Here is a 20,077-nt window from a genome sequence, read left to right as displayed (position 1 = left end):
CTACACTTATTAAGTATATAGTTTTATCAACTCTTTAAATATCGGAAAGATTCGACTGATCGAAACCACTTCGCCGTTGTTTATTATCTACCTATTTTAATCATTATCTCTCTAATCCCACCATTTATTGCACAATGTGGCGATACAATACCTCATTTGCAGACAAGAAACGGCGAGAAACTCGATCGTCGAAAGCCGAAATCATCAAATAGTTCCTAGTTCAGCACTAAAATCGCCAATAAATCGATTTAGATTAAGTGGTGCCTTCAGGGTGAGTTGTTTTGTGTCGTTTTATTAAAGTTGGGTTATAAAATCGGTGAAACATTTGTGGATTTTAAAGGCGTGGTGGTTATGCAACCCAACATACACGTCTTTTTCACTGATTTTGTCTCGTTTTCACCTTCCATTGTGTTAATGATTGGTAGCATTGTTCCTCACTCAGTGCTGCCAACACTTTTATTCCATCACAGCCTCAGTTTCTGTCCTCAGCATGGAAAACAAAGACAACGAGCAGTACCAATACATTTCCCAGGCCTTCCAGAATTTCATCGAAGAATTCTCGTTGTACGACGCCATCCAACAGAAGAAGTACTCTTCGGCGTAATAAATCGCCTCCTTCTTACTCCTTCTTCTTTTAGTTTCAAGAGATTCCGAGCTCTGATAACCCGCGAAGACTTCAACATCAACGGGGTTGATAAGAATGGTCGCAGCATCCTCCTCCAACTGTACAACATCTCCAAGTGTGAAAAATTCGTCCAGGAGCTCCTCCAACATGGTGCGAATCTTCATCTAAGAGACAACACAGGCTCCTCTTTCCTACACCTCGCAGCTCTTGCAAAAAGAACCAATAACATGAAGACCGTGCAGCTTCTTATCGAAAATGGGGCTGACGTCAACGCGCAGGATAACACAGGATTGACTCCTCTGTACGTCGCTTGTCTGGAGAACAACATCGACATGGTGTACCTCCTGTTGTATTACCAAGCCGATCCTAACATTCCTTCGGACCGAGGGCTGCTGCCGGTGAATGTGGTGGCGCCGGGGTCTCCCGCCAAGCAGAAACTGGTGGAGTACCTCTGTCTGTATTCTTTCGATGAGCACGGGACGATTTTGCTGCCCACGGTGGCGGCGGCGATGTGGAGAGACAACTCTCCGCTCTTCTCGATCATCGTCGAACGTTTACCCAAAATTAAGTGTGATAGAGCCGGGATTGCCTACTTCTGCGAGTTCTTCGCCGATGTTAAAGCGAAACACTTCAAAGTTTTTGTGGAGAAGTTCGGGGAGACTCTTCAGGAGGTGATGGAGAGTGTGGATTTTCTGCACGTTGTGGTCAACAACTCCATTGAAGTCTTTAATTATCTTCTGGACAGTCCGTATCTTTCTCTGTTGGTACAAAACTCCAAGCCCTACCACTCCATCATCGCAGATTATTTAGATAAATGTGAAGACGACGCGGAAGACATCCACCGGAGAATCTTCATCATGTTATCAAAAGGACTCCACGTCACTCTTAAGGATTTAGACGCTGTGTACCACCTCTACGACGCTTGTGATTTGTACAAGACGATGTTGCACTTGGACGTCGTTCCAACTTCTGAAGAGGGTGTTAGTTCGATGGTTCGTTTGCATTACCATCCATGGCTAGATGTTGAGGACTGTTGTGGGAACAAAGACTTGATCCAGGTGTTGGACTATTTCAACTCCCCGAAAGTAAAACAGACCATTTTTGAGATTGAAGGAAGTGAAAGAGTTGTGGAGATGTCGAGTGTCCAGTCTCTTGTGGAAGTTAGTAGAAATGCCGCGAGGAAGTTTATTTTGAAGAGATTTAACATTTGTAGTTGCAAGGACTTTCTTTGGGTTTTGAATGGACTTCCGATTGATCGGTTGACGAGGAGTATACTTGCTTTGGAGAGGAAAATATACTGAGTGTTTGAGTGAATAAATTTTGTTCTTGTCGTATTTCACGCATGATATTAACACGGCAGTGTTGCCAACACAAAAAATAAGTTGTTTTCCTGATTATACTTAATCCTTGCTTTAGTGTGTAACTAACCTCAAATTCAAACGCAACGAGAGTAATCTAAATGTAAAGTGGATCAACTAACCTCAAATTTAGGGTATTCTTCTGTAAATTTTTTTTTTACGCATCACGTGTTAACATGCGCACTTGTTAACAAGCCAGTGTTGCCAATCTCAACATGGGGATTGTTCCTAATTGCTAAAAATCCCTAATTGAAACCTAACTTTGACTGTTAAAAGACTTCTAAAGCAAAAATTCATGCTGTTTGTTTTCTTCCTTTTTATAAATTGTTATAATTTGACGTTAAGAACACACAAACAAGCATTTTTCACGCATCACAGGTTCATTTGCGCATTTATTAACATGACAGTGTTGCTAACACGAAAATTATGTTGTCTCCCTGATTATTAAAAATCCCTACATAAAGCCTGTAACTAACCTCAACTTTAGACGAAACGAGATCTACTAATTTCAAATTTAGGGGTTTCCAACGCCGACGCCGCTCGTCTTCTTTCTTGTCACAAATTGCCTTAATTTTGTATTTTTTCGTGAAAAAAGGAACATTCTTTAAGTGTCACGTGTTGACATGCGCACTTGTTAACAGGCCAGTGTTGCCAACCTCAAAATGGGATTTCTTCCTAATTGGTAAAAGTCCCTAAATGAAACCTAACTTTGATTGGTTGGTTGAAAGACTGCTAAAGCACAAAGCGATGTCGCTCGCTATCTTCCTTTTCAGAAATTGCTATAGTATGTGATTAAAAACACAAAAACAAGCATTTTTCACGTATCACATGTTTATTCGCGCACTTATTGACACGACAGGTTTGCCAATATAAAAATTAAATCGCCTTACTAATTATTAAAAATCCCCAAATAAAACCTGTAACTAACCTCAATTTCAGACGCAACGAAAAGGATCTAAATCCAATGTAGGTCAAGTAACATCAAATTTAGGAGTTTCTAATGCATTTCGTCTTCTTTCTTGGCCTAAATTGCCACAATTTTGTGTCTTGTCATGTAAAAAGCAGATAAAATCAAACATTTTTCACGCACACTTGTTAACAGGCTAGTGTTACCAACCTCAAAATTGGATTTCTTCTTCAATTGTTAAAAAAATCCCTAAATGAATCCTAACTATAGTTCGTACAGTGAGAGTTTGAATGACAGAAAAGTCACTAAATCTACGCAATAAAAAGTGTTCCATACGCGCGAAATTTAAAACAACAAAATAACCCCAGTTACTGACAACTCCGTCAACCCATTTCGCGTAGGAATTTAGTGTTTTTAGTGTATTTTGTAGCATAATTTGCTGCCAACCTATATGTCAACTGTCGAAATCTCCCAATCTCTCACCGGATATACTATATGATTCGTTGCTTAAAACATTGCTAGAGCAAAAATTTATGTCGCTCGCTTTTTTCCTGCACATAAATAGCCATAATTTGAGGTTAATAGCACAAAAACAAGAATTTTACACGCATCACATGAGAACTTGCGCTCTTATTAACACGACAGTGTTGGCAACGTAAAAAATAAATTATTTTCCTCATCATTAAAACTCTACATAAAGCCTGTAACTAACCTCAAATTCAAACGCAACAGAAGTGATATAATTCAAAAGTAGATTACCTAACTATAATATTCGAAGTTTTTAACGCTGCTCGTCTTCATTCTTGTTACAAATTGTCACAATTTTGTGTCTCCCCGTGTAAAAAAACAAAAAAAAGGCCAGTTTTCACGTGTCACGTGTTGACATGCACACTTGTTAACAGACCAGTGTTGCCAACTTCAGAATGTTCCTGATTATTCAAAGCCCTAACTATGATTTTCTTTCTCTTCACAAATTAACGTAATTTTGGGCCTTTTTGTGAAAAAAGCATAAAAAACGACCACCACGTGTTGACATGCGCTGTTGTTCATCGACCAGTGTCGCCAACTCCAAAATAGAATATCTTTCTAATTATTCGAAAACCCTTAATGAAACTTAACTGTGATTGGCTAGTTAGAAGACTGCTGGAGGAATAATTAATTTTGTGTTGTCTCATTGGGTTCAATTTATATAATCTACTAACAATTGAATATTAATTAAGCATGTATTAAAACACGAGTTTTGGACGGATTCCTTAAGTTTTATTATGATATTTTTCAAATTTGCCAATAAAATATAATTTTTATACTAAAAGCTATTAACGCATTCGATGCGGAGTTTGTTAACGCACTCAAAACGATTGCGGAAATAGTTCTGTTATTATAGCAAATGAGGAGAAAGATTTTTTTTTTTAAACAATTTGTGTAGATGTAGGGGACATAAAAAAAATTTTAACTTTTTTTTTTATTCTTTCAGTGCATAACCACAACTTTTTTACAATTATCTGTAATGAGCATATAGGAAGGAATATAAGGTATAAGTAATTCGTCCATGGTAATGAGTGTTTAAAGTTCTACGAATTATACATAATTAGAATATTGAATTAACAGTTAATTTAACATTTAATGGCATATTAACTATAAATTATCATTTAATTAGACGAAATGTTGTAGTCATGAGGTATTTAATTTTCTTCGTATTTATTTTACGATCTTGACCTTCAATCATGTCATAAAACAAAATAGAAATAATTTATTACTTACTTAATGTTTTTTTGTGAATTATTAAGAAGAGATTTTATATTTTCAGAAAAAAAAGGAAAAATCAAATTTTTGTTATTTATTTTTTTCTTTCTTTTTTTAGGAAGTACAAGGTGATTATAAATGTTTGTAGCACCAAGGCTGACTATAAAATTTGTCGCTCATTACAAATGTGGGTTAAATTTTTGTCAACTGACAAGTAGTTAACCTCAATCATGGAGCAAAAGTTAGATAAAAAACTATTCTAGTTGTGGTTTGAAGCCTGGAAAACAGTGACGTTTAAAATGATTTATAATATAGTTGGATTCACTATGAAAACACTGCGGCAAAAGAGTGCATGACAGAAATTCCACAGCCTCTCTTGATGTTATAATCATTTATGCATAGATCTGGAACACGTTTAGATGATTTGCGTCAATCGAATTTATTTTCTTTTAATTACTACTATTATATTTCTTGCTCTTAATTTTATTTTATTGTTCTTATCTGACGTCTTAATTTAATACAGAAATAAACATTACAATTACATATATTTAGGAGTTTAATTTAGTGTAAAAGTGAAATTCAAAATTGAATCAACTCGATTTCGAATAAAATACAACATTTTATCCATTTTCTGTTCTCTAATGGCCACAGTTTCACAACAAAGCCTCCAGATTAGCACCAGTTATCGCACTCTTTGGGGGTATTTTCGAACACCGCTAATATGGAGGAACATCTTAATAATCTCTTTAACGCATTTGATTGCTTGCTACACCATGTTAACATTTCCATATACTTCTCACTGGAGGACATTCTGTTGGAGTAATTTCCACAAAAAATACTTTTATTTCTAATTATTGTTTCTTTTAGGCATTCTAGTTGCAGGTGCAGGAGGTTTTGGAGTGACAGCCGGAGCTCATAGACTATGGACCCATAGAGCTTACAAAGCCAGATGGCCCATGAGAATACTTCTGGCGATGCTCTATGAAGTCGCAGGACATGTGAGTTCCATGTGTATTACAACGTTTTATCTACGATTGTGTTTATTTTTCTTAGAACTCTCTTTATGATTGGGTTCGAGACCACAGGCTCCACCACAAATTCTGTGAAACTGATGCTGACCCTCACAACATGAATCGAGGATTCTTCTTTGCTCACGTTGGCTGGCTCATGATGAGGAAGCACCCGGAAGTACTCAAACATGGCCGCGAAGTAGACTGCAGCGACCTTCTTGACGATCCAGTGGTTGTCTTTTTTCTAAAGTACGTACAAAAAGAAATTGCTTTGTTCTTCATCTATTCATTTATAGATACGATTGGGCCTTCAAGTTTATATTCTGCTTTGTTTTACCAACAGCGGTACCTATCATTCTGTGGAACGAATCGATTTATTGGTCTTTTATGCATTGCATGTTTAGATACACAGCTGCTTTGAATATTGCTTGGTTGGTAAACAGCGCGGCGCACATGTTTGGAGACAAACCCTACAACAAGTGAGTTGAAATTTTGAAAGTTCTGAAAATCTCTTTTAGGAATATTCAGCCTAGTGAAAATCTGGTGGTCTCTTTTGGCGATGGGTGAAGGTTGGCATAATTACCACCACACTTTTCCTTGGGACTACAAAGCAGCTGAACTGGGGAACCACAGGGCAAATTTGACGACTTTATTCATTGATTTCTGTGCGAAATTGGGGTTGGCGTACGATTTGAAGAGTCCATCGACGGAAGTAATAAAGAAAACTCTTTTGGGGAATGGGGTCGGTTTGCAAAAGTTTCAATAAAATAAAATGAATATTCCAGATGGTCTGTCGATTTTTTCTTTAGAGTTTCTTTAAATTTTTACTAGTTTCTTCAAGGATTTTCTCTATTTTCTTCAGTACCTTTGTGAACAGTTCCATCGAGTTTCTCCATAAATTTTCCATGTTTCCCTGTAGACTGTACATTCCTTCTTTCTGCATTATCGAGTTTCTCCAAAGACTGTCTTTAGTTCCTATGTAGACATTTTTTAGATTCTCTCTAGTTTCTGTGTAAATTCTCTTTTAATCTAATCGATTCTTTCTGTATTTCATCCACATTTCAGATGATTTCTTTAGATTTAACCGTTGGATTTTGATAAAACTTTATTATTTTATGCATTTCGGCTTCTACTTTGCGAATACCGCCTTAAAGACCGTTTGTATAAAAGAAAAAATGTTATTTGGCCTGAAATTTAGGTGATTTTTCGACGTTCGCGGATTTTATTATTATAATTTTTTGCTTTTTGATCTCTATTTTGCAAATACAGCCTTAAAACCCGTTTGTATACACGAAAAATCGAAATTTTGCTCCAAATTTATTTGATTTTTCGACGAATTTTACGGATTTTATGCATATTTCTGTCGATTTCTCTAGAACTAACAGTTGGATCTTGATAAAACTTTATTATTTTATGTTTTTCGATTTCGATTTTGCAAGTAGAGCCTCAAAAACCGTCTGTATAAAAGAAAAATTGTCATGTAGCCTCAATTTTTGTTGATTTTTCGAGGAATTTGACATTACCTCTACATTTTCGTCATTCTCTTAAAATTTTCTGTATTTTCTATTGCAGATTTTCTTGGCTTCGTCAAGATTCTTTTTGAAATCTGTTTTTTCATTCTTCTTCAATTTTTGCTCTATGCCTGTAGATTCTTTTTAATTTCTCTGTGGATTATTTTCTTTTTGATTTTGTCGATTCCTTCCTGATTTTCTCGGGATTCTGTTTATGCTCTCTAAACATTCTATTCTTTCCCCGTAGATTCTTTTTTGCTTTTTTGTAGACTACTTCCTTGTAGAGTTTCTAACGATTCTTTGCAAACTTCCTCTTGCTTCTTTTTGGATCATTTGTCTTCTCTTTGTTTCCTTTTAGATTTTCCAGATTTTCTCTAAATTGCATTCATCAAGTTTTGTTCTAGATTTTTTATAAATTTTCGATAGGTACTTAGTTAAGCTTATTTCTTGTCATTTTCCGTAGATTTTCCTCAATTTCCATGTTTTTTTTTTTAGTTTCTGTGTGGATTTTTGGTTTTGAGCAGCGGTAACGTTGTTTTCGAATTGAAATTTTTTAGAAATACTCTTTTTTGCGCTAACTCTAAATCGACAGAATTAAAACTTCTAAATTTTACGGTTTTCGAACAAAAACTGCCGGAGTTTTATAGAAAATTTTATAGAAAATATAGAACATTTTTGGGTAATTAACAATGAAAATTTCTAAAAAAAAATTTTTTCGTGCAAATTTTTGTAATTTTCTACACTCAATTGACAAGTCGTCGACAGGATTAAAAACTTTGAATTTAAATGTTTTAGAATGAAAACTGGCAGAGGGACGGAATTTAACAGAAAACACTGAAAATTTGTGGGTCTAAAACTTGTTTAAAATTTATAAATTTTTTTTTTTTTGCCCTAATTTTTTGTAATTTACTAAACTCAATTGACAAGTCGAAAAGATTAAAACCTCTAAATTTTACTGTTTTAGAATGAAAACTGCAAGAGTTACGTAATTAAATAAAAACGTTGAACATTTTTGGCTCGTCTTAAAAACAACAATTAAAAAAAAATGGTGTTTTTTTTGCGCTAATTTTTGTAATTTACCACACTCGGTTTACACATCGACGGGATTAAAACCTCCAAATTTTACACTTTTCGAATAAAAACTGTCAGAGTTACGGAATTTAATAGAAACATTAAAATTTTTTGGGTGATCCTTAAAAGAAAAATTTTTAAATTTTTTTTTATTGCACTATATTTTTGTAATTTACCATACTTCAGTCAACAACTCGACAAAATTAAAACCTCCAAATTTCACTGTTTTCGAATGAAAACTGCTAGAGTTACCAAATTTAATGGAAAATTGTCTTAAAAACAAAAATTTCCAAAAATTTTCTTTCTTGTGAAATTTTTTTGTAATTTACCACACTTTAATAATCAACAAGTCGACAGGATTAAAACCTTCAAATTTTACTGTTTTTGAATGAAATTTGTCAGTTACGAAATTTAATAGAAAAAATTGCAAATTTTTTGATCGTCTGAGAAATAAAAATTTCTAAAAATTTTGGTGCCATTTTTTTTTGTAATTTTCTGCGTAAAATGAGCACAACAATTTAGGTTTGTTCCACAAATAAACGAGATACCGACCAAATTAGATTAAAAAAACAAGTCTTCTTAATCATACGCTGGCTAACAAAATTGGAAAACATGTTAAATTTTTGAATTTGGAATGTGTAAAACCGAGAGAAACGCAAGAAAATCGATGGTAAAAACCGCATCTTTCTGTCTGTCTTAGTTTCGGAGATATCTAGTGTATACATTTTGGAACTAAAAATTTACAATTCAAAATTTTAATCGTTAATAATTTTTTTATTTGTTGACGTATTTTAAAAACTTGCCACAATTTTGGAATCTGCGTGAAATTCTGCGTAAAATGAGCACAAATAATTTAAGTTTGCTTCGCAAATAAACGAGATATCGACCGAATTAAATTTGATAAAAAACTGGTCTTCTTAATCGTACGGTAGCTAACTGCTAAATTAAAAAAAAATAGAAAATTTTTGAATTTAAGATACAAGAAACCAAATTTGTAGGTATAAAAAATGCAAAAAAATCGACAGTAAAAACCGCATTTTTCTGTTTGTGTCAGGTTCGCAGACATCAAGCTTTATACTTTTCGGAACTACAAATTTATTATCTAAAATTTTAATCGCTTGGAATTCCTTTATTTTCAGACGTACTACGTCAAAAATTCACACAGTTTTGGATTCTGCGTAAAATTCTGCGTAAAATGAGCACAACTAATTTGATTTTGCTCCGCAAATAAGGAAAATGTTGACCGAATTATGTTTGAAAAACGGTTTTTCTTAATCGTACGATAGCTAACTTCTAAATTGGAAACAATATAATTTTTTTAAATTCGGAATATGGAAAATTAGATTATTAGACAAAAAAAAGTCGCAATAAACACGATGGTAAAAACCACATTTTTCTATTTGTCTTAGTTTCGGAGATATCGAGCTTTATACATTTTGGAACTAAAAATTCACAATTCGAAATTTTTATCGCTTTTTTTTCTCTATTTGAGGACGTACGTTAAACAATCTAACAATTTTGGAATCTCTATTAAATTTTGCGTAAAATGAGCACAAACAATTTAAGTTTGAACCGCAAATAAGCGAAATTTTGACAGAATTAAATTTGAAAAATACAAGTTGTCATAATCGTACGATAGCTAAGTTCTAAATTGGAAAAAATATTAAATTTTCCAATTTGGAACACAAAAGGCACCAAATTCTTGATTCAAAAAACGCAAGAAAATTGATGGTGTTTCACTCGGGCTAATTAAAACGTTTTTGAAATACATTCGAAAAAATTTTCTGAAATGATCAATGCACTATGGATATTACAAGTGAAAATATTGCAAATTTTTTTATCGTCTTCGAAATAAAAATTTCTAAAAATTATTGTGTCATTTTTTTGTAATTTACTACACTCAATTGATGTCGACAGGATTGAAACACCTAAAATTTTACTGTTTTTGAACCAAAAGATTTAATAGAAAGTAATTTAAAATTTTAAAAATTTATCGTCTTAAAAGTATATTTTTTTAAAATTGTATTTTTGGCGCTAATTTTTTGTAATTTACGACACAACAAGTCGACAAGATACAACGTTTTATCTACGACTGCTTACGGCTAAAAAAAATTTGTTACTTCACAATTTGACAGGCGCTCAAAATTTTTGTCGACAAGTCAAAAATTACCAAATTGAGTGATGTAAAAAAACTATATTACATCACTTGTTTCATAAAGAGTATATCAAACAACGTTTTTTTCCTTTACACAAACAAGTAACAAGTGGATAATACAGCTCTTCTAAAACGATTTTGAATTATGGAAATTGCGACTAATCAAACTCGAGGACGCCAAAATCAAATTTTTCTAATGGCTAATTTACGGTGATCATGAATTTTATTGCAAACCAAAAAACTGTAATAAGAAAAACTAATCGTAACATTTAACGAGTTCGTTCAGAATATAAGCCCGACCTTCAATTTCCTGTACCATTTCGTGTGTTCGAAAATGAATGAAATCAATTCAATTTTATCATGCCTCGTCATTATTCTGTGTCTACTTCTTTCCGCGAAATTTCTTTGGACGCGGCGATGGCTGTTGTACACTTCTTGGCGTTTGCCAGGGCCGTTTTCGATACCTTTTCTTGGGAGTCTATATTTCATATTTGTGGGGCCTAAAGGTAAATTTTGCCTCATTTCAAACAAAATCAACAATTTTCTTATAGATGTGGTCCCAACGGCGTTTAAATTTGTCGAATTTTACCCTCCAGTCTTCAGAGTTTGGGTTGGACCTCAAATGGCCATTGTCCTTTCAAAAGTTGAAGACGCGGAGTTCATTTTGGGGAATTGTTTGCAAAAGGATTGTCCACCTTACAGCTATTTTGATGATATTTTCACGTCTCTTCTGACAACAAAAGGTGAATTAACTGACTCAACTTCTTTGATTAATTTAGTTGTTTTAGTTAACACGTGGCAAAAGAATCGGAAGAACATCTCGCGCGTCTTTAACACCAAAACGATCAATTCCTTCTTCGACCGCCAGATGAAAATAGCAAACAGACTAATGAAAGAGTTGGAGTTTCACTGTGGACTCTCCACCGACGTATTGCCTGCCATCTGGACCACCACGCTGGACATGGGCATTGGTAACATTTAATAATGTTAATTAATTAATTAATTTTCTTTTTCCAGAAACCGTTGGAGGTGTGGATGTGACGACGCTGCCGGAACAGAACTCAAAATTTCTACCAATGATTGCAGAGTAAGATTTCTTTGTTTTTGACACCTTTTGGTACTTCTTTGGTCGCAGGTTTGAACGACTGGTTAACATGCGGTTGATGTACGTGTTGTATTTCTTTGACTGGATTTGGAAAACGAGCAGGCACTACAAGAAAGTTGTTGACTTGAAAGAGCAGTATATTCGACAGATTAGAGAAGTGAGTGTCTGCTGTTCCTATTTGGATTTTTATTAATATTTCGCCTATTTGCGGAACAAACTTAAATTGTTGGTGCTCATTTTACGCAGAATTTCATGCAGAATCCAAAACTGTTCGAATTTTCAACGTACGTCCTAAAATAAAAATTTGAATCGATTAAAATTTTGAAAAATTATTGTTTGCTCTGCACCAATGTGTGTAAAGCTCGATAATTTTCGAAATTGAGACAGATAAAAAAATACGATTTTTACCATTATTTTTATATTGTTTTTTTACATTTAAATCCGGTTTGACATATCCTCAATTCAAAAAGTTTATATTTTTTCTAACTTTGAAGTTACCTTTTGTACGAATTACGAAAACTTGTTTTTTTAATCGAATTCACTCAAAATCTCGAGTATTTGCGGATTAAATTCAAATTATTTGGCTCATTTTACGCAGAATTTTACGCAGAATTCAACATTGTGTAAGTTTTTGACGTACGTCTGCAAATAAAGGAATTAGAAGCGATTAAAATTTTAGATGGTGAATTTTTAGTTCCGAAATGTATAAAGCTTAAATTTCTTTTAATTTAGAAGTTAGCTATCGTACGATTAACAAGACCAGTTATTTTTCAAATTTAATTCGGTCGATATCTCGTTTATTTGCGACGCAAACTTAAATTATTTGTGCTCATTTTACGCAGAATTTCATGCAGATTCCAAAATTGTGCAAATTTTTAACGTACGTCCACAAATAAAGGAATTACAAGCGATTAAAGTTTTGAATGGTAAATTTTTAGTTCCGAAATGTATACACTCGATATTTCCGAAACTAAGATAGGCAGAAGATGCGGTTTTTTCATCGTTATTCTCGCGTATTTTTACTTAAAAGTTCGGTCTTACACATTCCAAATTCAAAAATTTAACATGTTTTCTAATTTTGAAGTTAGCCAGCGTACGATTAAGAAGGCTTGTTTTTTAATCTAATTTGATCGGTATCTCGCTTATTTGTGGAGCAAACCTAAATCGTTGTGCTCATTTTACGCAGAATTTTACATTGAATTCAAAACTGTGGAAATTTTCGATGTACTTTCACAAATAAAGGAATTAAATGGAAATAAAATTTCGAATAGAAAATTTTTAGTTCCGAAATGGATAAAACTCGATATCTCCGACACTAAGGCTGATAGGAACATGCGGTTTTTACCATCGTTTTTTTCCCGTGTTTTTACTTCCTAAGTGTTAAATCTCACATATTCCAAATTCGAAAATTTAACATTTTTTTCAATTTTAAAGTCAGCCAGCTTACGATGAAGAAGACTTTTTTTTCAAATATAATTTCATCAATCTCTCGCTTATTTGCTGAGCTAACTTAGATTATTTGTACTTATTTTATCCAGAATTTTACGCAGAATCCAAAACTGTGCGAATTTTTGAGGTGTTTCCACAAATACGGAAATTAGAAGCGAATAAAATGTCGAATAGCAATTTTTAGTTCTGAAATGTCTAAGCTCGATATCTCCGAATCTAAGCCAGATAGAAAAATACAATTTTTAACATCGTTTTTCTAGTTTTTGCTTACCAATCGATTCGGTCTTACCTACCCAGAATTCAAAACTTAATAATTTTTTCCCGTTTAGAAGTTACTTAGCATTCTATTAAGAAGACTTGTTTTTTCGCATATAATTCGGTCAATATTTCACTTATTTGTGGAGCAAACTTTAATTATTTGTGCTCATTCTACGCAGAATTTCACGCAGATTCCAAAATTGTGCAAATTTTTAACGAACGGGGACAAATAAAGAAATTACAAGCGCTTAAAATTTTGAATGGTGAATTTTTAGTTGCGAAATTAAGACAGGTAGAAAGATGCAGTTTTTACCATCGTTTTTTTCGCGTGTTTCAACCTGCGTGTCTTACACATTCCAAATTCGAAAATTTAACATTTTTTCCAATTTTGAAGTTAGCCTGCTTACGATTGAGAAGACTTGTTTTGTCAAATCAAATTTGATCGATATTTGTGGAACAAACTTAAATTGTTCTCATTTCACGCAGAATTTTACGCAGAATTCGAAACTGTGCAAATTTTCGATGGACTTTCACAAATAAGGGAATTAAAAGGAAATAAACTTTCGGATAGAAAATGTTTAGTTCCGAAATGGATAAAGCTCGATATCTACAAAACTAAAACAAATAGCAAGATGCGGATTTTGCCATTTTTTATTCTTGCGTTTTTTACTTAAGAATTCGATCATAAAAATTCTCCTAAAGTCAAAAATTTTATATTTTTTCTAATTTAAGTTAGTTATCGCACGATTAAGAAGACCTGTTTTTTTCTCAAATCTAATTCAATCAACATCTTGCTTATTTGCGGGTCAAATTAAAATTTTTTTGTGCTCATTTTACGCAAAATTTCACGCAGAATCTAAAACACAAATAAAAAGATTAGAAACGATTAAAGTTTTGTATGGTTATTTTTTGTTCCGAAATGTGTAAAGCTCTGAAACTGAGACAGATAAAAAGATACGGTTTTTACCTTTGTTTTTTACCTTAGTTTTTTTTCTACTTAAATCCGATTTTACATATCCTACATATCCAAAAGTTTATATTTTTTCTAATTTAGAAGTTAGTGTTTGTACGATTATAAAAACTTGTTTTTTTCAAATCTAATTTAGTCAAAATCTTGACTATTTGCTGATCAAACTCAAGTTATATGTGCTCATTTTACGCGAAATTTCATGAGGATCCAAAATTCTTTGAATTCCTAACGTACGTTCTCAAATACAGATATTAGAAGCGATTAAAGTTTCGAATTTAGTGAATTTTTAACTCCAAAATGTATAAAGCTTGATATCTCCGAAACTAAGACAGATAGAAAGATGTGGTTTTAACTTTAGTTTTTATTGCGTTCTTTATCTAAGAAGCTAGTTTTAACATATCCCGAATTCAATTCAGAAAATTTATATTGTTTCCAATTTAGAAGTTAGCTATCATACGATTAAGAAAATCTGTATTTTTCAAATCTAATTCGGTCGATATTTCGCTTATTTGCAAAGCCAACTTAAATCATTTGTGCTCATTTTACGTAGAATTTCACACAGAATCCAAAACTGTGTGAATTTTTGACGTAGTGAGTTTGCAAATAAAGGAATTACAAGCGATTAAAATTTTAAGTGGTGAATTTTTAGTTCCGAAATGTATAAAACTCGAGTCTTCGAAACTGAGACAGACAGAAAGATGCGGTTTTTACTATAATTTTTTTTTGCATATTTGTGTACCTAAAAATCTGGTTTCTATATCACAAATTCAAAAATTTTATATTTTTTTTTAATTTAGAAGTTAGCCATCGTACGATTAAGAAGACCAGTTATTTTTTAAATTTAATTCGGTCGATATCTCGTTTATTTGCAAAGCAAACTTAAATTATTTGTGCTCATTTTATGCAGAATTTCACGCACATTTCAAAACGTACGTCTACAAATAAAGGAATTACAAGCGATTTAAATTTTGAATGGTGAATTTTTAGTTCCGAAATGTATACTCGATGTCTCCGAAAACTAACATAGGTAGAAAAATGCGGTTTTTTATCGTTTTTACCTAAAAGTTCGGTCTTACACATTCCAAATTCAAAAATTTATTATGTTTTTCAATTTTGAAGTTAGCCAGCGTACGATTAAGACTTGTTTTTTCAAATCTAATTTGATCGACATTTCGCTTATTTGTGAAGCAAACTTAAATTGTAATCATTTCACGCAGAATTTTACGCAGAATCCAAAACTGTGTAAATTTTTGACGTACTTTTACAAATAAAGGAATTCAAAGAGAATAAAGTTTCGGATAGAAATTTTTTAGTTTCGAAATGGATAAAGCTCGATATCTCCGAAACTAAGGCAGATAGGAACATGCGGTTTTTACCAATGTTTTTCTCGCGTGTTTTTACCTACGAGTTCAAGCTCACATATTCCAAATTTAAATTTTTTTTTTTTTTCAATTTTGAAGTTAGCCAGAGTACAATTAAGAAGACTTGTTTTTTCAAATATAATTCGGTCAATCTGTCGCTTAATTGCTGGGTAAACATAGATTATTTGTACTCATTTCACGCAAAATTTTACGCAGAATCCAAAACTATGCGAATTTTTAACGTTCGTCCACAAATACAGGAATTAAAAGCGAATAAAATTTCAGATAGCAATTATTAGTTCTGAAATGTCTAAGCTCGATATCTCCGAAATTAAAACAGATAGAAAGATGCGGTTTTTACCATCGTTTTTGTAGTTTTTGCTTACCAACCGATCCGGTCTTAGCTATTCAGAAATCAAATAATTTTTTCCTGTTTAGAAGTTACTTGGCGTTATAAAAACTTGTTTTTTCGCATCTACTTCGGTCAATACTTCGCTTATTTGTGGAGCAAACTTTAATCATTTGTGCTCATTTTACGCAGAATTTCACACATAATCTAAAAATATGCGAATTTTGGACGTACGTTTAAAAATAAAGGAATTAAAAGGGAATAAAGTTTCGAATAGGAAATTTTTACTTCCGAAATGGTTAAAGCTCGATATGTCCGAAATTAAACAGATAAAAGACGAGGTTTTTACTAACGTTTTTCTCGCGTTTTTCTACTGAAGAATTCGGTTTTACATATTCCAAATTTCAAAGAATAAAATATTCAAAAAATCTAATTTTTTTTTCAATTTAGAAGTTAGCCAACGTACAATTTAGAAGACTTTTTTTTTAAATCTAATTTGGTCAATACCTCGCTTATTTGCTGAGCAAACTTAGATTGTTTGTTCTCATTTTACGCAGAATCCAAAACTGTGTGAATTTTCAACGTACATCCTCAAATAAAGGAATTAGAAAGCGAGTAAAAATAGTGAATTTTTAGTTCAGAAATGTTTAGAAGGTGGTCCACCATCATTTCTGTATTCTTTAGGTCCCAACATTTTCTTCGTCATGTCGTGCTTTCAGATAATCGCTCGCCGTCAAGAAGAACCTGACAAAAATAACTTCATCAGTCGTGTTCTGCAGGGAAACTACAACACACCAAAAGAACTAGAAGAAGAAGTAGCCGTCATGTTCATCGCCGCGAGTGAAACCTCAGCTCTTGTCACCTCTACTGTTCTTGTAGTCTTGAGCATCTACCCAGAAGTTCAAGTAAGCGATCTCGTCTTTCCTTCTGGTCTTCTTCTTTTCGTTCCAGAAAAAACTCTTTGAAGAACTAGAAGGTACCTCAGACTTTACTCTCGAAGATCTAAACAATTTCGACTACTTAGACCGTGTTGTTAAAGAAACCATGAGAATTCTTCCTCCATTTCCATTAGTTGGTCGCTACCTTGAAGAAACTATTCAAATAAGTTAAACGGTCAAATGTGGTCAATACCAATGAAACTACTTCAGTTTTAGACGGACAAGTTTATCCAGAACGAAGCGTTGTTATCGTTCCCATCCTCCATCTTCACAGAAAACCGGAGTTTTGGCCCGATCCGTTAAAGTTTGATCCAGACCGGTTTTTACCAGAAGAAGTTAAAAAGAGACCTCGAGGCGCATATATGCCGTTTAGTTCAGGGCCTAGAAACTGCATAGGTGACGAGTGTAAATGTTTAAATTTGCGCTGAAGGAGTCGTTGCAGGTCTTAAATATGGGATGATGACTGTGAAGGTGTTGGTGGCAAAAATTGTGAAGAACTTTGAGGTTCTTCCGGGACAGTATCAGTCGTTGCATGAAATTGAGATGATTTTCCAAGGGATTTTGAAACCGAAGAGAGGGTTTAAGATGTTGATGAGGAAAAGGGAAAGTGTGGATACTGTTGGAAATTAATTTTTTTGATTTTTATTATTAATCACGTTAAATTGTTAGGATTTTTTAATAAACTGTTTAGATTCTTTAGATTTCTTAGGCGTTTAAATTATTTTGTCTTCTGGGATATTCTAGATACTAAGTTTGTAAAATTCGTGGGTTTTATTGTTGACCAGAAAAAGTATAGTGTGGTAACTCGTTTGGAATAGTTATTTTGCTCTTGTAGGACAAACCATTCACTTAAAAACTAGTTCTTTTACTATTTCCAGTTCTCTACTTTTCTACTCTGTTTTACTCCTGATTTTGAAAATTTTTATTCTGCAAATTTTATATTAACATGTTAATTTAAGGAAGTAAAAGTTTAAAGGCATTTTCATCTAACTACTGCAAAAAAATGCCTAAAGTGCTTTCGTTACGATCAAAATTTGCCATTAAAAAGTGCTAGTTTCTGAAAGATCGCTCTAATTTAAGACTGGAACAAATAAAGTGAAGAGTTACAAATAACTATATGTATGTGTTACCTCAAATATGTTAATATGAAGAAAGGAGTTTGAGTTAAGATGAACAAGTGTTATGATAAAGTTCTTGACTCTTACTAAGGGCTAAATGAATAAAGATTGTCGAGTTTCGATTGGTTTTTATTGAAGTACTTTCAGGTTCTCACCCTGTATATATTACACGACTGTGGGTTACACAAGTTCGTGATGTTGTAGTTGTAATTACAGAATATTTAAAATGGAACACTCCTTATATTGTTTTTTTTTATTCTATACGTCATTTTTCCTGCAGAGGATTCACAAAGGAGCAATTTTAGAAATTTCGGCAAAAAATCGGTTTTCCAAACCTAATTCGGTCGATATTTCGCTCATTTACGGAGCAATCTTAAACTTTGAATGCTCATTTTACGCAGAATTTCACGCAAAATCCAAACAGGTAAAATTTGTGAGGATCAGCCCAAAAATAACTTATAAGCAGTCAAAGTTTCGGATATCGAATATTGAGTCGGAAAATTTTCAAAGCTGAATATCTCCGAAATTCCGAAAAACTTTGAGGAACGGTTTTCAGCATCGTTTTCAAAAAACAAAAGTTTGATCGATCTGAGATTTGGCCAGTCGATAGACCTCGAGCTCCTCTTTCGATCGATATATAATTTAATAATACTAAACGTGGTTTTCGCCCTAAAACAGCGTCTTGAAAATGACCCTAAATTCACCCTCTGAAAATCTAATTCGGTCGATATTTTATTTATTTGTATAGGAAATTTGAGCTATATGGGCTCATTTATCGCAGAATTTCGCGCTGAATCCAAAAATGTCCTTATTTTTCTTGTACGTCAACAAATAACTGAGTTAGAAACGTTTGAAATTTTGGGTTGTCACCAGAGAGCCAAAATTTTGAAAGTTTGAAAACGATTTTGCTCGATATCTCCGGAATGATGGCAACCCTTTTCGGAATGGTTTCTCTTGCAATTTTTTACCTTAGAAATCGATCTTAGATAGTTCGAATTCAAAATTTGCATTTTTTCAATGTAGAAGTTAGCTGCCTTTCAGTCTCTAATTCAGACTCAGTTACTACCTCGCTTAATATCTTAACATATTGGTGCTCATTTTACGCAGAATTTCACGCAGAATCCAAAACTGGACAAAATATTCACACACGTCAATAAATAATCGAACTTTAAACAATTGATTTCACTTTGAAAACCGACCACCGACGTCAACAAATATCTATATGCTTTTAATAATAATTGATAAAGACTATTATAAATTATGGGGTTGTCCCATCCCCTCTTTTCGGGGATGATTGGTCTACCAATCATCTCTCGTATCAAAATTCACAACCACCTCCATGAAAACCGCCATTTTATACAGGGTGTTATGGAAATGAGTACACAAAATTAAATTGGTAAGAGAACTCACCATTTGCAACAACTTTTCTTAATATTTTTTTTTTGAAATCGCATGTTTTTAAACTAATGTTTCCTCCTATATTTTGACGAGTCGCCCACCTACCATTGATTGCTATAAAATTAAAGAACAAAAAAGCATAAAAAACTCTGCGTTATCAGCTCGCTTGTAAAACACTTTATTAATGACCATTCTGAACTAATTTGCGGTGGTGTTTACAACTATTAAATTTAACATAAAGTAAAACATTTTGGGAATTTACAAAAATTGTATTCAAAAAAATCATAACAGGTTATGAAATGAAATACACAAAATTTAACCGGTTAGAACTCATCAAGATCTACAACTTTTCTAGATAATTTTTTCCGTAAACGCATTTTGATTTTCGCCTTTTTCCGCCCTGAATTTGGCCAACCGTTCGATATCTCTAAACAAATTCACTTTCATTTCCGCAACGAGGAGGTTTTTTGACTTAAACCTTATTACAACTTTTTGTCACAAAAACGACTGATCAGCTGTAATTTAATTAAAAACGCTTAGTTTGTTGTGAATTTTCATAGTGTCAAAGTTATCAGATCGTTCTTAAAGTGCAATAGGTGGTACAAAATGGTTTATATCGATATGGTGGTTCTCTATGGGGAAGATCGGGGTAAAGCGTCTGTACAGTGCCCGTGTCTCAATGGCTAAATGTGCACTTTGAAAACAAGTGGATAGGTAGAAATGAACCAGTGTTCGTTCGCCAGACTTAAAT

The 20,077-nt window shown here is 33.2% G+C and overlaps 2 protein-coding genes and 1 pseudogene across 8 annotated transcripts; all 3 read left to right on the top strand.

The window, feature by feature from the left end:
• The first annotated feature begins 94 nt into the window (after positions 1 to 94).
• Positions 95 to 5,517, top strand: LOC148176597 (uncharacterized). Of its 6 annotated transcripts, none has more exons than XM_088034188.1 (4): positions 95 to 271; positions 490 to 588; positions 639 to 1,934; positions 5,501 to 5,517. In XM_088034188.1, the coding sequence occupies exons 2-3, from the start codon at positions 491 to 493 to the stop codon at positions 1,924 to 1,926; spliced, it is 1,386 nt and encodes a 461-aa protein (XP_087890314.1). In that variant the 5' UTR covers positions 95 to 271; position 490; the 3' UTR covers positions 1,927 to 1,934; positions 5,501 to 5,517. The 6 variants fall into 6 exon arrangements, with proteins under 6 accessions (XP_087890314.1, XP_087890318.1, XP_087890313.1 ...); XM_088034192.1 differs by lacking the exon at positions 5,501 to 5,517 and having other exon boundaries at positions 639 to 1,785; positions 1,839 to 2,868; XM_088034187.1 differs by lacking the exon at positions 5,501 to 5,517 and having other exon boundaries at positions 639 to 2,868.
• Positions 4,689 to 6,474, top strand: LOC148176596 (acyl-CoA Delta-9 desaturase-like; annotated as a pseudogene). The gene is made up of 4 exons (XR_015769949.1): positions 4,689 to 5,631; positions 5,687 to 5,892; positions 5,940 to 6,122; positions 6,162 to 6,474. The product of XR_015769949.1 is annotated as an acyl-CoA Delta-9 desaturase-like (transcript).
• A 3,724-nt stretch (positions 6,475 to 10,198) lies between these two features.
• Positions 10,199 to 17,644, top strand: LOC148176595 (cytochrome P450 4C1-like). The gene is made up of 9 exons (XM_088033959.1): positions 10,199 to 10,886; positions 10,932 to 11,123; positions 11,169 to 11,351; positions 11,398 to 11,467; positions 11,516 to 11,642; positions 16,592 to 16,777; positions 16,824 to 16,977; positions 17,027 to 17,206; positions 17,253 to 17,644. Exons 1-9 carry the CDS (start codon positions 10,715 to 10,717, stop codon positions 17,438 to 17,440), a joined length of 1,452 nt encoding a protein of 483 aa, XP_087890085.1. The 5' UTR covers positions 10,199 to 10,714; the 3' UTR covers positions 17,441 to 17,644.
• The last annotated feature ends 2,433 nt before the right edge of the window (positions 17,645 to 20,077 follow it).

This window comes from Gnatocerus cornutus, chromosome 4 (genome assembly GCF_029298725.1).
Source record: "Gnatocerus cornutus isolate USDA-ARS CGAHR chromosome 4, icGnaCorn1.1, whole genome shotgun sequence".
NCBI lineage: Eukaryota > Metazoa > Arthropoda > Insecta > Coleoptera > Tenebrionidae > Gnatocerus > Gnatocerus cornutus.
This window is presented reverse-complemented; position numbering and strand designations above follow the sequence as displayed.

Excerpts from the sequence above, each read along its gene's own strand:
- LOC148176597 (XM_088034188.1), top strand. The coding sequence starts at position 491 with ATGGAAAACAAAGACAACGAGCAGTACCAATACATTTCCCAGGCCTTC. Across the intron at positions 589-638 it reads GACGCCATCCAACAGAAGAA|TTTCAAGAGATTCCGAGCTC; the intron begins GTACTCTTCGGC and ends TTCTTCTTTTAG.
- LOC148176595 (XM_088033959.1), top strand. The coding sequence starts at position 10,715 with ATGAATGAAATCAATTCAATTTTATCATGCCTCGTCATTATTCTGTGT. Across the intron at positions 11,468-11,515 it reads TTTCTACCAATGATTGCAGA|GTTTGAACGACTGGTTAACA; the intron begins GTAAGATTTCTT and ends CTTTGGTCGCAG. Across the intron at positions 16,778-16,823 it reads GCATCTACCCAGAAGTTCAA|AAAAAACTCTTTGAAGAACT; the intron begins GTAAGCGATCTC and ends TTTTCGTTCCAG.